The sequence below is a fragment of the Pseudomyrmex gracilis genome, unplaced genomic scaffold (genome assembly GCF_002006095.1).
Source record: "Pseudomyrmex gracilis isolate BER0280 unplaced genomic scaffold, ASM200609v1 scaffold_105, whole genome shotgun sequence".
In the NCBI taxonomy this organism is placed as follows: domain Eukaryota; kingdom Metazoa; phylum Arthropoda; class Insecta; order Hymenoptera; family Formicidae; genus Pseudomyrmex; species Pseudomyrmex gracilis.
Window position 1 is genome coordinate 103,341 of NW_018020689.1, and position 23,089 is coordinate 126,429.

The following is a 23,089-nucleotide window of genomic DNA, read 5'->3' on the forward strand; positions in this document are numbered from 1 at the left end:
TCAACGTGACTAGATTATAATCGGCAGCCGCTTGTTTAATCTCTTCTCGTAATCTTCGTTTTGATCTCGCGACACACACAGCTGCAGATTGTTCGGCCGATCGTTGTATCGTCGTAATTCCAAAAGCCCAGAGAGAGATCAGGGCGGAATTAAAACCGCGAGATTTTTAAAATACGAAAGAAGGACGAGATAATAAATTTTAATCTAATAATCTAATATATTATTCATAATATATAATCTATATATTAATAATATATTAACTCTATAAATTCTATCTTTCTTATTTTAAAACGATGAAAATTGAGTTAATTTTTGCGAAAATGCCTTATTCTCTTATATAGATCTTACGATTTAAAGATCGTTTCAATTCCGATGATCTCCATTTTTTTTTTTTTTCAGTGTTTTTTTGTTTTTATATTCGCTTGTGTTTTTACAATAGGCTTTGAAATGCGACCACGATTTACGATCCGCCGTGGAGTCGGCTGATGCCGTACCAACATTTAAGGCGATTTCAGATCAACACTTAGCGTAGCGATGAGATCGCTGTAATAAATCTTAGTTATGCGAAAACACGATGTTTTACAAGAATTATTTTACTTAAAATTCGCTTAAAGCCGATTATATAATAATAATAATAATAATAATAATAATAATAATAATAATAATAATAATGAACGACATCTAATTTAAATTATAGTTAAATATAAGTCAATTTCAGTTCTTTTAACACTTTTTAACACGAGCTAAGCCTAAACAATTATTTTCTTCACGACATGCAGTTCTTTCTTTCAAATCGCTCAAGATAGCAATCTCGAATGTTGAGCCGTGGATTCAGACAGGTATATCAAAGAGATATTTCGTCTTGGATCGCCTTTATCATTCTTTCTCGTCTTTCTCTCTCTCTCCCTCTCCATCTCTCTCTCTCTCTCTCTTTCTCTCGTGTCGAAAGGCCACGATTATACTCATACGTCTCGCACCTCTCAAAATCCCAATTAACAAATTGCTAATTATATATCACGATGTCCGATAGCAATAATAATAGTAATAGCTTGCTAAAAATTTTACTTTGCCTAAAACTTATCGTCTAAAATATCTCGCGCTCGCGTCGTCGTGTTTTAAATTCAATCTAAATCGACAACGTCGCAAATTCAACCGAAAAACTTGCACAGGACCCATCAAATTATATATGTTTTCATCTCGCATTCATCCCTTTACTGCTCTCAACTCTCCCGAGTGTACCGTTTTCCGTTCATTACAATTTCTCCGTTCCTCAAACACACACACACATATTACTTATTGCATAGAGAAGAAACAAATGCGTACATAAGAGAACGAGACGTGTATGTATAATGAACGGAAAACTGAGTAAATAAGAGAGGACACAGTAACAGAGGTGAGTGAGAAAATGTAATTAAAAAAAAAAAAAAATTAAAAAAATAATCATATCAGACATCTTTACTCCTCGATCGCTTCGCTCCGCACGCGCTAATTTCTTTACATAGAATATGATTAAACTTCATCGCCTAATATTGCATGCGCGTGAACACATTTGAAAGATGAAACAGAAAGATGATATTTCCCTCTCTCGATTCTCAGCACACAGCGATCAATAAACATGAAACGAAACAACGTCGCCGTGCGCGATTTGCCCGGAAACTGGTCTCAAAGATTACAAATTTTACTTTATGTTCTTTTTGCTTATATGAAGAATATTATTTTTCAACGATAATTAGGACCTCTCGCCGTCGAGACGTTACGTCTTTACGCATGTGTTGAACGCCGAATCGTGTGTGTCAAACGGGTGTGACGAAATCGCGCCGCGAATATAGCACGGGCGATATGTATGTGTGTGTTACGGGATGAATTTTCTCAGGGCCGCCCCATCGGCATTTTCCCCTCGGAAAAGAAGCGGAAGCTCGCGAAATTAACGCCAACAAAGTGCACACGTGGAATATTCCGTTCTTACGCGTGGCGTCTTTTTTTTTTTTTTTGTTTGTTTTTGTTTTCTCTTGTCTCGCGCATTCTTCGTATGTCACGCACAATCCGTAAATCACAAAGGGAAACATATAAATTTCATTGCAATTTTCTCTCTGCAGACTCTTAAGAAATACAATAATTGGTGACTTCTCATGAAATAATCGACTCTGATTCGCTCTATCCTTAAATTGAGATTCGAAGTTGACGAAGCGTTTCCACCGATATTGACGCGTATGAATGATCGGCTCAGGGGGTTTAACTTGTGATAGAGTTTTACTTCAAACTTTAAAACTTGCGATAAACAAATACAATATTTCAAAAATAATTTATATAACAACTCGATAGTTATAATATAGCGATGACATAAAATCTTTGATGTCCGCAAATGATACACATATGTCATATTTATTTAATATCACATACAAAATATTGAATGTATCATTCATTGGAGTGATTTAAATTTGTTTGAGTGAGAAACACAAAAACTGAAACGCGTCATCGAACTCGAGTCCTTGTTTGAATAGAACTGATCCTAGTTTGTCAAAACTGAGGCCTTATCTATTTGAATAATAATAAAGATAGCGTCGGACAGTGCGAGCCATTCGGAACGCGGAAGGGTCGCGCATCTTCGTCGATTTAACACTTGCACGCCGTCTTTGCAAAAAAAATCCAAATTATTAGAAATTAAATTAGATTTTTTCTCTAAGAAATGTATAATTTGGAATAAAAATTTTCTACGAACTTTCAAAAATAAAGAAAGAACATTTCAATCCAATGTGTATCCGATCAACGTAATATTTCAAAGAAACAAAAAATATACACATATATGATTGATATGAGAGCTTGTGTCAAGAAAGATGGATATTTTTTGACGGAGGCGTGTGCGCGTCCCATCACAGTTTCGTATGACAGGCCATCTCGTGTTTTTAATGTATGCGTGTTGTAACGTATGTTTGATGTTTTATTTTTAAATCGGTATGTAGCATATCGTTTTTTTTTTTTTTTGTTTAGTTGTAATAAGTATATTGATATTGAACTACCTAGTCTAATATGTACAGAGTTTCCGTTTTCACTCTTGGCACTACATTATCCTCCTATAGCTCTTCACACGCATACACACATGCACGCGCGCGCGCGTTTCGCGCGTTTTCTTTGACTCACTTTTTTTTTTTTCTCTCTCTCCCCCCAACTCTGCAATTAACCGCGCCTGTTGTGCGTTTTTCGTTACTACTCGTTCCGCACACGCGCGCTTGCATTTACTCGTACGCACGCCTGGTCTCGCACTCACGCAACCGAACGAACGATTCGCTCATACAACAACTCATGTACCACATCCGTCCGTTTCTTGTGTTTTCCTTTTTCTCCACAACCACCATTGCGTGAAACCACACACTCCCGTCCGGCCGTCGTGCAGCAGCCGCCCGTCGCGAATAAAATGTTATATCGGCAATAAATAATTTACTAAGTCTTCGTCGCGATAAACATACTTCCGCGGTGTCCGACGATCGAGCCTCCGTCGAGAACTGGAAGAGGATAACCGGCAGATCCGCTTCGTCATCGTGTACCTAGCAATCGTTTCCTCTCTCCGAAGTAAAAGCTTCTCGCCGTGGATGTTCCCGGGGTTGTACGGGGAAACTTCTCGTTCCAAGATAGGCCATCGCTTCGCGTCGCGCGTTGGTAACGCTGTTTTCCACGCTCGGGCTTCGGACCGCCTCCTCTTTTCTGTCCTTGCGTTTCTTCCGGTAGCTTCTTCACGCCGACGTTCGACGCAACATCGTAATCCTCGTGCCACCGCTTTGGAATAATTTGAGATCTAGGTTAGACACTGGCCGCGTGTGGAATTGCACAATGAGACGCGTCGACGAACAACAGCGGCGACGCATCGAACTCCTCCAGTAGGAAAAAAAAGAAGACAGCAGCGAACCAACGCACGGCGATTGAGCGTAAGTCTTGATTCGACTCTTCAATCACTACCAGGAGCCGGCTTCTCTACATCTCCGCCGGCTCTCCTTTAGGCCACGAACGGACGACCTCTCTTTTTTCTTTTTTTTTCTCTCTCACACACGCACACACACACACACACACACACACATATACACACACACACACACACACTCTCTCTCTCTCTCTCTCTCTCACATTATAGAAGAACGTCGGAAAAATGATCCAACGAGGATACCACCGGCCGGGAGGACATTACCTCTCGCGTGTGTGCAATACTCGTTGCTGAACACGATGGGACGCGACCGATGTGATCTATCCTATGTTGAAGCTTCTCCCGTGAGTCAGTCTTGAAGGACATCGTCGTTGCCGTTACAGTCGCACAGAACGATCTTGAGGACCATCGTTTGTCTTCAAGATCGGACGAGGCGGCTGCGACAATGACGACAACGGCGTCGAGGAAGGAGGACGCCGCGGATCAGACCTTCCGATGGAATTGCTGCTCCTGATGTTGCTGTTGCTGCTCTTGCCGGCTTTCGTCGGTCTCACAGGGCACCACGGTGATGTTGGACAGATTGCTACTGCTCAGATTACTGCTCACGTTACTACTGGACTCGGAATAACTGGAAAAGGGCGGTTTGCTGACCGGCGCCGACGTCGACGACGACGTCGCGTGGCTCGGGAACCTTTTGAACACCGAGCGCGCAGTGTTCAGCAACGTGCTGGTGCTGCCGGGGCTCTGACTCCGCGCTATCCGGTCGCCAAACGTGTCGAGCAGCCCCGGATGGAAAGGCTGATTGGGTGGTGGGGTCCGATAAGGCGGAGGGCTCTCGCTATCAAATACCGTGCGATTCGGCGGCGCCCGCACACATTTCTGATAAATCTCGCTCTCCTGAAAATAAGCGAATTTGTTAATATAAGAAACGAAAACTGCTCACTCAGAAGTGATTGATAAAACCGCGAGGGAGAGTAACATTCGCGCTGATATATCAGAGACTCAATGAGAAAACAGAAAATCAATGTAACATCACATCTGTTTATTTTAGGTATAATCAATTGTTTTAAATGTTAAAGTCGCAGTTTAGAATTATTTAAAATATTACAGAACTATATCTTTCTATTTTACCTACTATTTTATACATGTATAAAGTCTCTACAAATGCAAATCTGTAGTACAATATTGCGACGGTTGCAACAACTTTAAAGTGACCCTACAAGCCGACTGAAGTTTAATATTTCTGCTTACGCAACGATGACGGGACGTAATAAGTACTTAAATCTGAAGATTCACGACGTGACAAAAAGCGAATAAATAAATATGTTTTTCGGTCGTTCCCCCGGCCATAAATCATCGGACGGACAAAAGCGTCGCGTCATATCGTCGACACGTTTGCAGAAGTATAGTCGTCAAAGTTACGAATGTAAATAGAACTGTCAGAAATCTATGCGCGGTCATTTGCAATACGCGTATCTGTTTATGGACCGTGACGCGTTGAAAACTTTGTTTATTACACGACTTGGTTTGTTATAGCAACGCTTACCAAGAAAATTAATGATTACAAATTAAAAAATAAAAAATGTACATATAAGGACATATTTTACAATTTTAGAAAAGAACAAAAATGTTCGAGCATCGAACCGAATTTTTCGAATCCGAACGGTTTAACCGCAGGATTTTCTTTGAAACTTTCTTTTTAATGCCGACGGAAACGATGCGAATCTTACCTGTTCCGGGTTGCGAAGGTGAAGATCGGAATGCGCCCCGTACGGGTGTTCCTCGCCATCCGGGAGCTCCAGTCGTGGCGGCAGATTGAGAGCGAGATCCTGTCGAACGCTATCCGAGCGGATTGCGCGATCCCTCGCCGCGGCGACCATCACCTCCTGTATGTCTCTACGTCTTTTGGCATCGCCGCCGCCGCCGACTCCACCACCGCCCACCGCACCGGCCGGGTCATCTTTCGCCGATGCACCGCGTCCGCTGCTGCCGACCTCCATTCCTTGGCTCACCGACAGCATCTGCAAAGTCGACGATCGATTTTACGACTTCGAACAAGATACAGATAAGCATTACAATATATATCGCTGTAAAAAACATTCCGTACCACGCTATAAAATATTTTGATATAAAACACATGATCAGAGTATTTGTAAAAATACAATATTTTGTTGGTTTTTGTTGTGACCATTCCACAATTCTGGAAATTTGAGACGAGAAGAAAATAATAAAAAATACATATATCACATATTTTTAAATATTTCTTCTCTTTAAATATTTTCCATTATATAATTCTATGAGAATTATTTTTTAATGCGCGATCGAATTCAGTTTTCGAAATTGAACTTCTCGATGAACCGAATTCGTTCGATCGTTTTCCTTTGCTTCCAGCGAAAGAATTCCCCGTTCGTTCTTTCGAACACCGTGAATCCGGTTTAAAACATCTGCTCACGCACGCACGCACGCACGCACGCACGCACGCACGCACGCACGCGTACGACTCGTTCGTAAGAGGCGGGTTGAGAAACGTCACGTCGTGACAGTTGGCAGCACCACAGAATGGCGTAGTTTGTGGGTACCTCGAGAGGTAAGACGAAGAAGGTCGTACGAGCTTCAAGTGCCGACGAGCGTACGAGCGGCGAAAGAACGAGGTCGCGTGCAAACGCACTCGAACGATCCGCGTGCTTTGCTTTCCTTTTCGTTCGGCGCGTCTTCGGTGATTTCGCATGTCCGTCCAATTGACCGTAAGATCGAAATAGATCGATCGTACTCGACGACCGTGAAAGTTTTCGTCGCGTGTCCAAGAATATTCCGAATCTCGACATTTATAATCGCGATCATGTATACATTTAAAATTCTTTATTTGTCAGATCTCCTTTTAATGTAGGTTTTAAAGATGCGCTCGAATAAGATTGTTTTTGGAGAAAAAGACGCTTCTTATATATAAATTAAATCTTTATTGCCCTTAATCTAATCATTTATTAAACACGTACATTTTAGCAGAAATAATAAAATTAGAGAGAGAGAGAGAGAGAGAGAAATAAAAAACGGGGAAGAAAGAAAGTCCTGCCTCTCTCTCTCTCTTTCTCTCTCTCCGTTAACATAAAAGTCTAAAATTCTATTCTCCATTAGTTCACTTTGAAGTGCAAGAGTTCCAGACTGCCACCTAGTAGACCGAGGTATTAAGAATGTTTCTACCGATGTGATTTTACGACGACCTGAACGGGCGATTTAACGAGCGAGCGACGATGGGAGTTGTTCTCTTTCGCGAGCATTCGCCGGCACGTGCGAGCGTTAACGACCGACGGGTCGGTCGGTCGCGTTAAAGCTTTAAAGGGGTTTTCAGCACCCCTCCGCTCACGTTCTCGCGGCTCGTCCGAGGCCGTCGAAAGGGAAAGCGGAAGAGGGACGCGGCGGCAGCGGTAGCGGCGGGAACGACGGCGGCGGCGGAGGCGGCGGCGGCGGCTGCGACGACAACAGAGCGAGGGTGTGCAGAGGAGACAGCAACGACAGGAGCGACTGACACACAGAGGGATGAATGTTCGTATGCGTCTCTCGTTGTACCACTGTTATCGATCGCGGCATATAACTCGCAGTGTAACATTACGTTTGCTTGTTACTGGTGTAAAGCATGATTCACATTAGTAAATCCAAATTTTGAGCGAAATCTCTCGAAATATTTGTCACATCGGTGTGATATTTTATTGTTTCTGCCGCGATTAACCCTTTGCGATTCCAATTACTTTCGACGAATTAGACAAATTTCAAAATTAATTTGTACAATTCGCAGCAACATAAAGTATATTAATCACGAGTATTCGCAGTGTTTAAATTAAACGCAACGAATTCTAATTGGTACAAGATTATACAACTTCGCGAAGTAAATTACTTTTCTTGAAGAAGTTGCGAATCGCAGAGAGTACTAAAATACTTACAACGAAGTTCGATTGAAGGTTCGCTAATGTGATTCTTGTCCAATGTTTCGCGAGAATGTCTTATAAATATTTTTAGAATCATGTTCCAGTATATATCGGCGCTGAATACACATATCTCTTTTTCCTGATAACGTCGATACAAAGTCTTATTGTTTCTTCAATTACTCCACCGCGTTCTTTATTCACACTTTATATATATATATGTCTTTTCGCGCAAAATATCAGATTATAAAACCGATATATTTATGTATATTCTCAAATGTTTTCTTTTTTTATTCTCTTTTGCAATTCGTGTTGCTATACCGTGTGTTGCATAACGATTGAATTATTCGCACGGCGACGTTGGCGGAGCGGTGCGGCGAGGCGAGAAGCGCGGATGCAAGCCGGATATGCGAGGATGAACGAGAGAAGATGAAAGAGAGACGAGAGCGCGAGGTCGTTCGGTCGATCGATCGGCGAGATAGCGCCGTTGGCCAGTGAAGAGCAGCGACGAGGTGGCGGCGGCGGCGGCGGCGGCGGCGGCAGCGGCCGCGGCGGTGGCGATGGCGGTGGCGGTGTTCGGCTTGCACCGATGTGCTCGAAAACGTCATAGCGACTCGCAAAAGCTCGAGCACCGGTAGCGTTGTAACGGACTTTATGGCTTCCCGAAGCGCGCCGCTGTTACCTCGGTGGACCATAAAACCATGGTCACACTCTCTCGCAGTTGCGGGCTCACGCTCGATACCACCCGCCGCGCGTTCGTCGCACGAAACGTGACACCCGTCGCCGGAGTCGCGCGATTGAAATTGCAGTTTCAGAGAAAAGGGTAAACTTCGCCGGATCGATCCTCCGCTCCGCGCGCGTATTGTACGCGTTCCCGAGAAACTTACTCCCCCTCCCCCCTTACCCCGGTTTGTTTCTCTCCCGAGGGAGGGTGGACGTCAAAGTCGACAGCGACGACGACGTGGTATTTCGCAAGAGTAACTTCCGACGATACGAAGACTCGACGCGCTTCAGTTATACGCGAGAACGCGACGTAACGTCGCCCGGTATTTATTTTTGTCGTCGTCGCGTCGTTATCGGAACAATGATCGCGCGCGCGTATCGAAATCGAAAGCGAAGAGACACATTCCACGCGCAGTAAACTGATATCGACTGAATGATTATATATAAATAAAACAATGAACTCTTTTTTAATGGCTTTTTATTTCATGTGTTAATATTAAAAAAACAAAAAAAAAAAGAAAGCTTTTGTTTCTCTGGAAAAAAAAAGAGAAACGTATTTTTCTATCTGTGCGTGAAAAATATTTGCGCAATATAAATATGAAATACGTGATACGCCGATAGAAATTTTTTTATCCTGTTTTTTTCTTTCCGCTGACCGCGTGAAAATGTTTTTTATCGAAGAGACGCGCGCACCACAAATATTTTCTTTCACAGAAGACAACATTTAAGAAAAAAAAAAAATATTTGCGATGCTACCTACACCGTTCGATCAATGTCTCGCCTCGAAGCCGCCGACAAACAACGATTAAAATATACGCCAGCCAATCGCACGTCGTCGATAAAACGTGTATAATTTTTGACGTCGCCTCGCATCGCTTTTAGATTACACAATTTCTGCGTCGTCGTCGCCTTAACCTTGTCTTCACGGTAAATATTGTGTTCAACGGGAGAGTGCATACGCATCCCGTCTTCAAACATTTCGGTGCATATGAAATACGAGCGGTATATTTCAAATGTACCTTGATACACCTGCGCAAATCATAAAACCGCATCCTTAGATGCGTGAAAATATTGAAAATTAATAACATTCATAAACAATTTAGATTCTATTTCTCAGAAAAATCATAACAATATCTCAAAAAAATATACCCGTAAGAGGTTTTGGATTTCGATCCGTTTCACCCGTTAGAAAGAAAAAAGTAAATAAATAAGTAAATTGAAATTCCCGAGAGATGCGTCGCGTCTTTCGTCGATCTTTCTTTTTTTTTTTTTTCACGAATGCCGGGAGCTAAAATTGAAGCTCACCCGTATTCTTTTCGCGCGTGTCGCGTTTGTACACACACAAAGAAAGAGAGAGAGAGAGAGACGCTTTTCCTTCGAAAGAGCTTCCGTTGGCTTATACCTATCTCGATCGATTCCGCGCGCATCGCGCAGACATCTCTTTTACGATTCCGACGGACGGATAGTGATCCGACGATAACAAGCTGGAAACGCCGCTCGTAAGTCTTCCTGCTACCTGTTCGTCACGATCGCATCGCACAAATCGGATCCGATGTGATTACATTTGTTCTTGTTTACAAATGGTGTCGCACGCCGTGTATTTACCTATTTCACGGATGCGCGATAACGATTTCACATCATATTCGCCCTCGTCTCAGCAACTTAATTGATAATCAAATAATGTTTTTTTGGACATATAGAATCTCTGCGGTATATCTCGCGGACATTCAAACTTGCAAGTTGCAAAATTTTAAAATCAATTGTTTCCCTGTCGGAATAATTGTTAATATCACATGTACGTGCTTTAACAATGGAATGAAAAAATAACGATTTTATTTCATCAAGAACTGTTATTTTCTTATTAAAAAATGCGACTCTTTTTCTCTGCGATCTCTTTAAGAATTTGTCATTTTCAACATTCTCTTGTGTCGTTCTTTCGTCTTCATCGTTGTCGTCGTCGTCGTCGTCGTTTGGTAAAACGTATCGATCGAGAGAACGTACCACCCCGCATGAGGGCAATGCACCGGGGATACATCATGCACACGCTGTAAAGCGCTGCAACTATACTTTCGCAGCACCTGCTACAACTTTGCGCGCGTAAAGGTCGTTCTAAAAAAAAATTCTTCCAGCTCGAGAAACATCGATTTCCGAACGTCATACAGCGAGAAATTCCATTTCGCGTGTGAACTGAAAGAGCTAACGATTTTATGTAACGTTGCGCTTGGTTCACGTATTTTTTTTTCTTTTTTTTTTTTTTTTTTACAAAAAATATCCCCGCATTAAATGCTCGCGCGAATAAGAATTTTTTTCCAATGTAAATAAATTCACGCTGTGACATTCGCGGTGTGATTTTATGTTACGAGATATAAAACGCACGTAAATCAGACTTGAAGTCAAGTTTGCAGGTGTGGCGCGCGTTCTGCGCACATGATACATAGGCACACAGCTGGAGAAGTGAATTACACATCCGCGATTTGTCGACCGGTGCTATTAAGCGCGGCTTTAATTCGTCGCAGGATGGCATTTTCGTCTGCAATGCTCGCGTAATCGCGCTGCCAATTATTGTTATCGTCAAGGCCACGAGACAGATCGGTTCCGCCGGTGGCGTCGTCGCGTGTTGTCTCGCGTCGCGTTGGTCTCACTCCCGCACAATCGCACCACAAATCTACCCGTGAATTCTCCACAAACGACACAATTCGTGAAAAATATTTATTTTTGTTTCGTCAACTCGCGTTTCTTTTAATCGCGAAAAATAACTTTGGCGCGAATATGAACAAACAAAACTATTTGCTCGATGTGAATTGTTACTCGTAAAAAGTTTAATGATATTAATTAATACTTGTTTACAATTTGTATAAATCCGAATAAAATAATTTCTTATTCGCTGCATAAAAAAAAAAACAGATATAAAAAGTACAACAATTAACATGTAAAATATCCAAATTCAAAAACACATACGCAGTTCTATCGTCGAAACAATGAGGGGGAGAAAAAAGTTGAAAAAAAAGAAATTCAATTTTTTTAAGGACTACACACAATTTACTGGATCATAAATTGCATTATATCCAACATATGTTGCGTGATTAATCGGAGAGCGAAGAACCATCGCGGTTTACATTAGGGGTTGTCGAGCACGCTATACCGTGTCGCGGGATGATTGCGTTCGCACACTCTTGTCTTTCACGCGATATACTCGTGTTCAGTGGAATTCAGTGGAACAAGTAATACTTCGCGGCTTTGTCGGCGAGAAACGACTTATTAAACGGGTGTGAGGCAATCGAACGACTTTCTTTTGACGAACCGATTTTTTTTATTTAAATCTCTTCTTATATTTTTCTCCGCGCAATATTTTACAGTATATTGAGAGGCAATTGCGCTGATATGGTGTGTGTGTGTGTGTGTGTGTCTTTAATAACAGAAATAGATTCCTAGACATTATCGCAAGCAACACGCAAAGCGTATTGAAAAAAAAAAAAAAAAAAAAAAAAAAAAAAAAATGTAAATGTCTTCAATATCCGCGGCTACTCCGAACGAGGGAGATGTAATAGAAAAAAAAGGCATAGAGTGAGATAAAGCCAGTACGTCGCCGCCTTCGTTCGTGATCTGCACATAATGGCTACTCGCTTGAATATGAACATGTGAAAGAGAGATGAGGGTTCGGAATAGAACGCAAAGGGCGAAAACGCGAGCGATAAGAGGCTGATTGTTTCGACTGCTGCGGTACGAGTGCGCTATTCGGAGATCGAGGAAAATCTCCGAAATAAAAAAAAAAAGAACATCTTACCTTTGATATGGACAGCGAATCAGCGAGCGAACACTCGATAAGAACTGCCGCTTTAAATGATATGCGCGATGAATATATCTGCGTACGTAAGTGTATAAGAAAAAAAAACTTTTGTCTATTAACTCCGTCATACAATATATGTATAAATGTCAAATAAAAGAAATTCTGTATTCGGCAAACACGATGAATCTAGAAATTCGATGTTGCTTTGCATATTTAAATCTTATTTTTTTGAAATCAGACGCTTATTAAAATAAAAAAAATTAAAAATTAAAAGAAAAAAAAATAATTTATCCAAAACTGATATATTAATATTTTATAAGCTAGTCTCGCACGTGCGCACGCATATGTGTGTGTGTGTGTGTGTGTGTGTTTGTAATATATAAATAGTTAAAAACAAAACCACAATTTAAAACATTTACTAAACGACTTAAACAATATACGAGTTATTAATAATAATAGACTAATTACCGTATAGAGTTAATGTGTAAATGGCTGTGGGACGCGCGCGGCGATTCATCTCCCCTCTCGAACATTTCAACGCCGAACCCTTTCCGCCGATCGATCGACGAGGGGGCAAATCAGTATTTTCTACAATACTTTGCCTTCGATATACGGAGTGACTGTAAATCAACGCGCTCGACGCGTTCTGTGCGTTGTGAGCGAGCGAGCATAATAAAGTCCGGTGCGTTGCGCCGAGAGCTCTCGCGTTGACCCCGCAAAGAGCGTTCGATCGTGGGAAAATTATCTGCAGTCGCGCAACGACATTCAACGTTTAAACAATGAACTATTCAGCCTCTGTGCGGCTCTTACAGTCGCACATTTCGTTATTCTGTGCACAACATTGATTGCGCGCGCAGCGCAAAAGTCGTGCGAGTTCCTCGTTCGTACGAAACGGACGAGCGAAACAAATTTTATTAATTACTTTCCGAACTTCTATCGACGAGCGATGTCCAGCGCAAAACAAAAAGCAAAAGTCGCGTCTAAATCTCTCAAATTTTCTTTTTCATTCTATTTTTATCTTGGATATAGCGCGTGTCGATGTCGACCGTTATCGCATGTCGTTAAAAAAACAACGACGCCAAAAACAATATATACATGACGATGTTTCGCTTAACTCTCGCGAATATGAATATGCGGGGATTTGTTCGCGCAACGGAGAACTTGATAATCTAACGGTTTTGCGTTGCGCTACATGCACTTAATTCGCGACTAGCGCCAAATGTGATAAGCGCGACGAAACAATCCTACGCATGCATCAGGTTCTCCGTAAGTTTCCCAATTTGCATGACGCCAGTCCGGTGCTCTGACATTGTCATATTTATGAAGTGACTAACTCCCGTTACGTGTATATTAAGTCGCAGTTGCACATATATACGTTACGTGAGTCCGTCATTTATCACTCGTGCAATTTTCGCTCCCGTCAAAAATTTTGGTTCTCATACTAGTATTTCATTTGAAACATTAATTTACGACACAATGGAATATCACGCGTATCGAGATTAGCAAAAGAGACTAGACTATTACACAAAACGTACATATATATATGTGTATATATATATTCTCACAAGTATATAAGAATGTAATTACGATTTTTTTGTTCTCTTTCTCTCTCTCGCTCTTTCTTTCTGCGAATAACAGTCCCGATTGTCTTCGACAACGGCGGTGAACATCGTACGCGCACGCAAACCGCGAGGTTGCGGAACGACTGTGTTTCAGGATTTCGAGAACTCGCGTCGGAAATCGCCGAACGACCGACGCAACGATAGGTATAGCGTGTCACGCGCAATTCGAAAGCTCCGGAAACATTAACGCCGCGTCCCGCCGCGCTGACGAGCGCGTGTGCATTCGCGACGACATGCGTCTATAGGGGATTAATTACGCGTATCCGGATAGACGGAGGTCAATAGGCTGAAACGAGAGAGAGACAGAGACAGAGAGAGAGAGAGAGTGAGAGAGTGAGAGAGAGTGAGAGAGAGAGAGAGAGTGAGAGAGAGAGGCAGAAAAGCGCAGAACGTGACGTAATCCGCGAACACGCTCACGTAGGTGGAGGTAGGAAAGGTGCGCGAGCATATACACGCATACGTGCGCAATTCGCCCGTCGTTGCGTAGACGCTTCCCGTTTGACAGAGATAAGCGTTAACGAGGCTCGGATAATAGCGACGGCGACCCGTCTAGACGCGACGATTGCGACAACGTCCTTTAAAACGTTACGGCGCCACGGGCGCGTTTTTTAGACCGCGATAAAGCGCGACGACGGCGTTTTCACGCGGAAATATCGCGCATGGCAGTTTTTTTTCTTTTTTTACGCGATTCCTTCAGCATCATCTTCTTTTTCTTATAAAACTAATTTTTATTACCTTCGCACATTGTCATTTTGACAATGTGAAAAATAAGAGAGACGCTGAAATAAGATATTGTGCGCAAGAAAATTTTTGCGCGCGGCGGTGTAATAAAAGATTTACTATTTTAGTCACAGAAATGCATGTCTTTTTCAGAAAAAATTACATAATTAAGCAGGCTGCTCGATATGAAATTCAAATTTGTAAAGGTGAAAGGGGATCTTTACGTCAGAGAGATGTTCGAGAAGTATTTTTTTTAGTAGAAAGAGAAAATTATGGTATTACAGGAATTGCGATCCTAATTTCAGAAATTTTTATTCTTCTCTGTTCTCTCCCCCGACGAGTGTATATTGTTCGCCGCCTTCTAACGCGACTCGTTAAAGTAAAAAATTATCGAGTTCCAAGAGAGATCGCGAGGTTCATTACACGCGAGAATCGTTCGGGAGTTTTTCCTCTCGCTCGCGCGCGCGCGCACGGCCGTTTACCGCGGAAATAACGCGCCGCGCGAGCGTATATCTACACAACACACAGCCTTCCTGGACTTTCCCTCCTCGTTTCCACTTTTCGTTGTTGTTGCACCATCGCTCGGCGAAGCGTCGCTTTTACAACCGAGAAAATTATTCCACCGCTACGCTTTACTGCGACAACAGGCACACAAAGACGGAAGGTAGTGAAGGCGTCTTGCTGTCGCGCGCGGCAAATACGCGGAAGCGCGTTTATATTTCTCCCATGTAAGTATTCTTACGAACAGCAGGTTTCGCACAGGAAGGCGCGAATATACACGGGATTCTGGGAGCCGAGAATAATATTTTTCCACACGTACGGGAAAGTACGCGCGCGCGTACTAATTAATGAGAGAGAAGAGCGGGGCGCGAGCTCGATCCACAATTTGTGTGGACACATACGAGATGTTCTGCGCGCGTTATGCGGTTTTTGCGCAAGAGCCAACGTCAGCCGGAGCAAGCCGTTTCACTCGGTCGACAGAGAATTGCGTAGAAAAAAAAAAACCACCGGCGAGGTTTTGCGCGACGTCATACTCGATCATCCGTTTAGTATATTAAACGCTGTTTTTTACATTAAAAAAAAATGCGTGTTTAAAAACATCTCTTGTTGCAGTTTTGAAACACGAATCGTAGATCATAAAATGTTTACTGCATTTTTTTGTAGCAAAAGAATCATCGAAATTCGACATTGTGACTCGCGCGTTACGGGGCAATCCGGTTTTGAGAACATTCAACCAACCATGTAATATCGAAAGTGTTTGTGTTTTCACACCGATTTTCATGTTTCTCGCGTTCGTGACAACAAGTCTCTCGTTTTCTTTCGCCACAGCTTCGAAGCGAGAATCCTTGAGAGAAAGAGATACATGTGCACGCGCAAATTTTTATCGTCGTCGCCAACAAGACTGTCGCAAAACGTGATTATTTGCGACCTTCGTAAAGCTCCTTCTTATCCTTGTACGAGTCTTTCGTATCTCTTTATACATTCTGTGTATCTTTTTTTTGTTTTTGACGTAAAAAGAAAAACAACAGCGTGGTGTCACATGTCACAGACACAAAAAAGCGGCTTATCGGCCGTTCGGATATTTAGTTTATCGTGTCCACGATAAACTGCGTACGAAGATATATGAGCTATCCCTCATCGCGGAATAAAGCGAAATCCACACCAGCGCACTGTATGATTATACTTCAAATTCAACTGCGTTATCATCGATTGTCCGCTATCCAAATGTGTGTTATAAGCAAGAATTTTGCGATCGCGCAAGAACTTGGCTCTCTCTTTTCTAGCCGGTCTCTTCCCATCAAAGAAAACAGTATATTATTTCTGCGATAAAATACACCGTTGCTTGTGCAACTCGAAAGATTCGGTTTCTCGCTGGTGTGAATTCCGCTGCACGAGAGGCGCATTTGTGTAAACGTTCCCGCCGCTGTTTCCCACGATCCATCCAACTAGGCGACCCGATAAAAACGAAATAGAGAAAGAAAGCGCGCGCGTGTCTCGACCTAATTTTCATTTTCGAGTTAACATTCGTCCATTATGTGTAGGCGGCCACGTGCAAACCTCGCGTTTCTTTTCCGTCTGACACGAGATTCTTTCAGAGAGAGAGAAAGAGAGCGAAAGAGAGAGAGAGAGAGAGAGAGAGAGAGAGAGAGAGAGAGCGAGATCTATCAGCAAGGTGTAAAAATAAAGTGGAAAAACATTGCGTTCCTAACGTGTTTTCTTCTCTTTCCTCTGTTTACGAGCTATCCACGTGTCGATCCTGAAACACGATATAATTTCTGTGAGCGCGCGCGATTGTACGATCTGCTCTGACTTATTTTGTTTGCTAATCTCGAGCGCCAGATCTGAAATATTTAGACTTTAAAGAGACACACATCACCGCCGACAATACCGCCGATATATTTAAAAGCTTCGCGATCATTTAAAGTCTATATTTACGCGTACTTCCAGGTGCACTAAATTCATCTTGTTTTAATTTCAGTCTCAGTCTCTCTCTCTCTCTCTCTCACACTCACACACATACACACGCATACATGTTTTGCAAACAATAACTCAACATAGAAACTTTGATTAGATTTTTTTTTTATTGCGAACAATCGCGTTTCTCTTCCTGTTTGCGTTGCTCCTTTCGGATGATTTCGTTTGCAAATGGATTCGCGAAATGTATTCTCGGCGTCTTCTTACTTAGCGGTTAAATACGCACTTTACATAGGCGTACGAATTATGCGCGTGGCGTGTCACGCTACGAGCCGGACGCATGTTAACGAGCGTGCCGTGCTCGCTATACTAACAAGCGCGCGATTACTGGCAACCGTTAGATCCGCCGCTAAACGAATCTCCGCCGAAAGGTCGGTTCTTCTTCTGAGAAACGGGGGAAAGCGCCGGGATTTCATTATACGGTCATTTCCTCGCGCCGAGAACACGAGCGTCTCACGTATATATAAGCGACGCAAAAATATCACGAGAAAATTGCGCAAATTAGTCGGCAAAAATTTATTCACTCGTGTGCAATTTTATAAATTTGTATTACATGCGCGCGCGCGTGTGTGTTTGACACACAGAAAAGTCAAACCGAAGACTAAATTATCGACTTCTCATTTTTCCAAACATTAAGAGGAAGAAGAAACGAACGAACTGTTTACACATTTGTTGAATCGCGCTGCTCGTCGACGGCGAGCATGCGTCATGATGAATCGAATTCCCGCTCATGCGTAATGTATTTACGACTTGCTTATCACAAGTCGCGCGCGACGTCGAGAACGACGCGACGGAAGCGACATTTTTATCGCTTTCAGTAGAGGCATGGATAAACGGGAGTTCCACTTCGTGAAAGGTAGGTTCATAAAACGGAGCGTCTGTAAGAGAGAGAGAGAGAGAGAGAAAGAGAAGAGATCGTTTTATGATCTTCTGTCGTACGACATGCCTTTCAATTTGCTCGTGAGCGACGCTAGAGAAATCCGGTGGCATGTAGAATCTATTATCACGTGTTTACAAAGGAATCACGTAGATACAAGGGCGAATAATCGCGCAAATATTTTTATGTCTTTACGTGTTATCGTCATGTCCGGCGCGATACTACATAGTAGATAAAATAAATGATGACCTCTATACAGAAAGAAGAACTCTCGCGATAGTATATCGCAGAATTGCGTTTATCAACTTGTGACAAAATTCTATTAGAAAATTTATAGAGAAAGAGAGAGAGAGAGAAACTGTCTCTCTTTGTGCAATTATTCTTTGCGATTTCTCCTTTCTGCTAGAAACAACTTTTTAATTTGTATATAGTAGAAATGACTCATAAACTAGAGTCTAGATCCATTAAAATTCTTAGAGAGAAAGAGGTTATTAATAAAATTCTTTTTCTACTTCTCACATATGTTTCATGTTATAATAGCATATAGTTTTGTTAAATTTTTTATTCTTACTCTCCGAAGTTTTGCATATAAATTTGAGCAAATCTTTCTTAACACACACACACACACGCAAAACGAGAAAAAGATACTATTATAAAATATGAATTAAGAAGTTCTGATAGAGATTAAATATCAGAAAATGTAGATAGACGACCTCATTTTTTCTCAGGTAATTTAAAACGCTATAAATTTTCTACCGAGCTTTTAGTAGCGCGGTGAGTCCGCGTGTGACCCCGTTAAAAAAAAAAAAAAAATTCATTAAAATTACGCGAGTTACAAGATTCGGGGAATCACATCGTATCTATAGCGGAGGATTATATATATGTAAAGGTCAGCATGTCGCAGGTCGCGCAGGGATGCTAATGAACAGCCGCCGCCGTCTCCGACATTCTGCTTGCGAAATCGATCTCGGGCAGTTGTTGCAGGCTGATGACATTTAAAAGTGCCACGTGAAGCTATCGATCGACGGTGCACGCTCGCACGCTCTTTCTTTCGCGACAAGCGGGCAAGAGACGCGTTGTCGTCGGCGGGCAAAAGAGAGAAAGAGAATGGGAGACGGAGGGAGCGGAGCAACCGACCCAGACGAGAAAACTGCAGTGAAAGCCTGCCTCGCATTCTGGGCCAGACGGAAGAAACGTACAAGGCAGACAGTGTAACGGCCTCTCGCTCCCTTCCCTGCTTCTTTTATTATTACCACCTCTTGCTCCCGAGAGTTCGAAGCCGAGCGTTCGTTACCGAGCGTGCCTTTCCACCCCCGTTTCACCCGCGTGTTCCTCGTCATGATGTCTGCTCGGCTAGTCCTCATGCGGAAAGAGAAAGAGAGAGAGAGAGAGAGAGAGAGAGGGAGAGAAAGAGAGAGACAACAGTATAGATCTCGGTGTTCCAGATACCGTATAAGCGTCCGGACGTGTACTAGTTCCATATCAAACGATATTGAGCGTCTGTGTTTAAGATTAATTTTCTTAACCCTTTCTTTTTTCTCTTTAGGATCTCAATAAATTATTTTTAAGATTTTTAGATAAATCCTCACATTTTATCATGTCCATTTAATGTGCTTCGAACATTCTACACTTAATTAAAATTAACTCGCATAAAATTATTCGTCAATACCAGCAATCTCGACGTTAAAATAAAATAAAGAACGAAGATAAATTTTATTTCGTTTATGTAAACTTCTTCGTCTTCTATTTGAATTTAACGCATAAAATCAGAATCGGATTTTTGACGCGATCGAAGGAATTTTACCGTAAAGGGTCGTCTACAATGGAGAGTTTTAGACCGTAACAGTAAGAAACTGACAAATCACAATCGATTATTCTTCTGTACTTTGCCTGTGATTGGTCAATTTCTTACTATTACGGCCTACAACTCTCCATTGTAGACGGCTCTTAACGTCTGAATCGTCATGAAAAGCTATATGCAGATATGGTCGCGCGTTATTAGATTTCATCGACTTGATCTTTGAAATTCAAGACCACCACGCATCGGGTGCACCGGGTCCCTATCCCGATATTATATCCTTTCATTCTGTATATGTAAATTATATACCTACGCAAGGTGCAACATGCTGCGAGAGGGGAACCTCGGCGGAATTGACTTTTTTTTTTTTTTTTTTACGTACTAGACACATAAAACGCTTTCGCCGACGTGGCGCATCGTCTGTCTGTCGTAATTTATTTCGCTACTACTGTACGCGCGCGCTGTCAGGTGAAATAAAATCTCGGACAGTACTTTCGCCTAGAATTCGCGGTTATTAAATATTCGACCGATCGTAAATATGCAAAAGCGACGTTTCCTCTCTAGAAAAACCTGTTGTACTGCCTCACTCGCGAATAACTGATGAATCAAAGAGTATTTAAAATCGTTCGACATTGATTTATTTTATGTCGCGATGTTCACTTGTTTTAACAGACGTGAAAATAGTAGTGATATAAATTATAAATTTTTAACACAGAGCACTTTTATTTAATTTAGTGTTTTATCTCTTTCACTCTCTTTTTTCTCCTCTCTCACAAATTTGATTTTTTAATTATACGAAAACAGTTTTACACAGGAAACTGAAAAGCCATCAATAATAAGTTAAGCTGTAAAAGTCGAAATATATAGATGAGTAAAGGAAACTTCTCTCCTCTCTCTCTCTTTCTCTCTCTCTCTCTCTCTCTCTCTCTCTCTCTCTCTCTCTCTTTCGATCAACTTTAGATTAGTTTAACTTTAAATTTCGTTTAAAATTACATCGACAGGATGTTAAATAATGAAACTTGAAAAAAAGCGTGATTAAATACTTGAACAAATCTTCTCTCTGAGAAAAGATTGATTACGATTATCTCTATACAACCGTGTAAAATAATGTATTTTATAATTATATTATTGATGCGCATATAAATCACACTTGCGTATTCATAACAATATCGAAACATAAAAGTCATCGAAATTACATCGGCTTTTTTAAGCGATATGTCAAAAAATCATTATAAAAAATTTGACGCTGCAGAAGTGTGAGGCCTATAGTATAATATTTCGATAAATAATGCGAATATTTATCCAAGAGCGCTTTTCGACACGCTTGTCGTTCAGGCAATGCGCGGACAGTGTTCTTCGAGTGCGACGCAAAAATATAAAAATGCACATTTAGAAGAAAAAAAAAAATATATATATATATTTATATAAAAACACTTTCCAACTACACATACCACTAGTGCCATGTCGCGCGGTTTCGACCCCTGGACGTGGAGGATTCGCGCGCCCAGCTCGAGTAGTTTCCTGCGCAGCTGTTTGACGGAGACGCCGAGCGTCTGCATGTAGCGACGCCTCAGCTTCATTTGAACGGAGGAACCGCCAGGTTGTTGTCGGCGTGCCGGAAACAACCACTGACCGTTGACGTCGGCCGAGCTCGTCGAGTTGACATAAACGCACCACCGACACTTTCGCTCGTCGCGATTTCCTCCAACAGTTGTTTGCCGAACAGCACGAGAAAGTCTCGGTCTCGACGTCGTCGTTGTCGTCGTCGTCGTCGTCGTCGTGACGATTGCACCGATGATTTGATCACAAATTTACTACTTATGTTTGTCACGTCTAGAACGCGCTTTCTAACTTTCCGCCAGACGGCCGCGATACAATAAAGGAATACTTGACGAGTCTCACGTCGTCATCGTCGTCACGAAATAGCTCGTTGCGTTTTCGCGACGAGAGACACTATTTGTCGTTTGATATTCTCGGTTCCCGTGACGCTTGGTCCACCAACGACGACGATCGATCGGCAGGGCCCGTTAGGAGGAAGCGACCCCGTTCCCACTTAATTCGATTGTATCCGGTGCTCCGCCAGCGATCCCACTTGACCATAAGCGTTACGGTCGTTTAACGGCCTGCGTCTAATGGGAGCAGCCGCAACGCGACTCCACCGCCGTGTTATCCCCTTCTCTGACTGCCGTATATCACCGCGAGAGAAGGAGGGAGGAAAGGAGGTGGCGGAGGAGGAAGAGGAGAAGGCGTCTCTTCTCTCTTTTTCGATTTTAAACGTCGCCTTGTAGTGTAGCGTAAGAGATTATCGGAGGTTTCCGGGAGAGCGAGAGGAAAACACAAAGAGATATGATGACGGCAGTCGCACACACTATGCACTACTCTCGGTTAGTATTATCGGAAAGTCTGCTGCTGCTGCTGCTGCTGCTGCTGCTGGTGTATGCGCGCGCGCACCCGCCGTGTCTCGCAGCAGCGTTGAATGACGTCGAGATATATACCCGGCGGCGGCAAGCAGAGGTCTAGACGGGCCCGACCTTGACTCCCGAAATCATCTCGTGCGCTCGCGTCGTTCTTGCGCGTCCACCAGCAGTACGTGGAGATCTCTCGCTCTACCCATCGAGCGTCCGGTTTTCACCCCAAGATCCACCACTGCGTAGTATCAGAGATCTCCGCCCTCGTACATGAATTCGTCTCACGCTCGGAAAAGCAGAGGGAGGAAGGGGGAGAAGGGATACGTCGGAGAGGGAAGCAGGGAGCGAGTCGGTGGAGAGAGCGAGGGCAGACAGCGAGATCCGGCGAGGGATAAGCGGTGGCACAAGAGGGACAAGCTGTTTTGGCGGAGTTCCCGTCGCGCTGGCTGGATTGCAGAAGAGAAAATGTCAGCGCGCGTTCTCGTCAATTGCGAAAATCGCAAAGACGTGTCGGCGAGAGGCAACAACGATGTGCGCGTTTAAGTGTATGCGTGTGTGTACGTGTGTGTGTATCACACACCGAGATTTCTCGCGACAACCCTTCTTTTCTTCTTCGTCGTCCTTGTTTTCGTGATGACGAGCTCGTGTGCGTGCTCGTTCGTATTCTCGCGATCGTACAGGTCGTCGATCGTCGGTCGTCGTCGTCGTCTTTTTTTTCCTTTTCTTTTTGTCACGTTCCGACGGCACACAGGACGGCACGATGAAACGGATGTTGTATCCGTCGGCGTGTTCTGGCGTCGCCTCCGCTCGATCGCGGCGCACACGAGAAATCGGAGCGATGCGAGGACG

The 23,089-nt window shown here is 42.9% G+C and overlaps 1 protein-coding gene across 1 annotated transcript; it reads right to left on the minus strand.

Annotated features, from left to right (window-relative positions):
• Positions 1 to 409: 409 nt before the first annotated feature.
• LOC109856009 lies at positions 410 to 23,089 on the minus strand. Its single transcript, XM_020430799.1, has 3 exons — positions 21,284 to 23,089; positions 5,644 to 5,934; positions 410 to 4,810 (listed from the first exon to the last, which is right to left on the minus strand). Exons 1-3 carry the CDS (start codon positions 21,410 to 21,412, stop codon positions 4,397 to 4,399), a joined length of 834 nt encoding a protein of 277 aa, XP_020286388.1. The 5' UTR covers positions 21,413 to 23,089; the 3' UTR covers positions 410 to 4,396.

Excerpts from the sequence above, each read along its gene's own strand:
- LOC109856009 (XM_020430799.1), bottom strand. The coding sequence starts at position 21,412 with ATGAAGCTGAGGCGTCGCTACATGCAGACGCTCGGCGTCTCCGTCAAA. Across the intron at positions 5,935-21,283 it reads CGCGCGACATGGCACTAGTG|ATGCTGTCGGTGAGCCAAGG; the intron begins GTATGTGTAGTT and ends TCGACTTTGCAG. Across the intron at positions 4,811-5,643 it reads ACCTTCGCAACCCGGAACAG|GAGAGCGAGATTTATCAGAA; the intron begins GTAAGATTCGCA and ends GCTTATTTTCAG.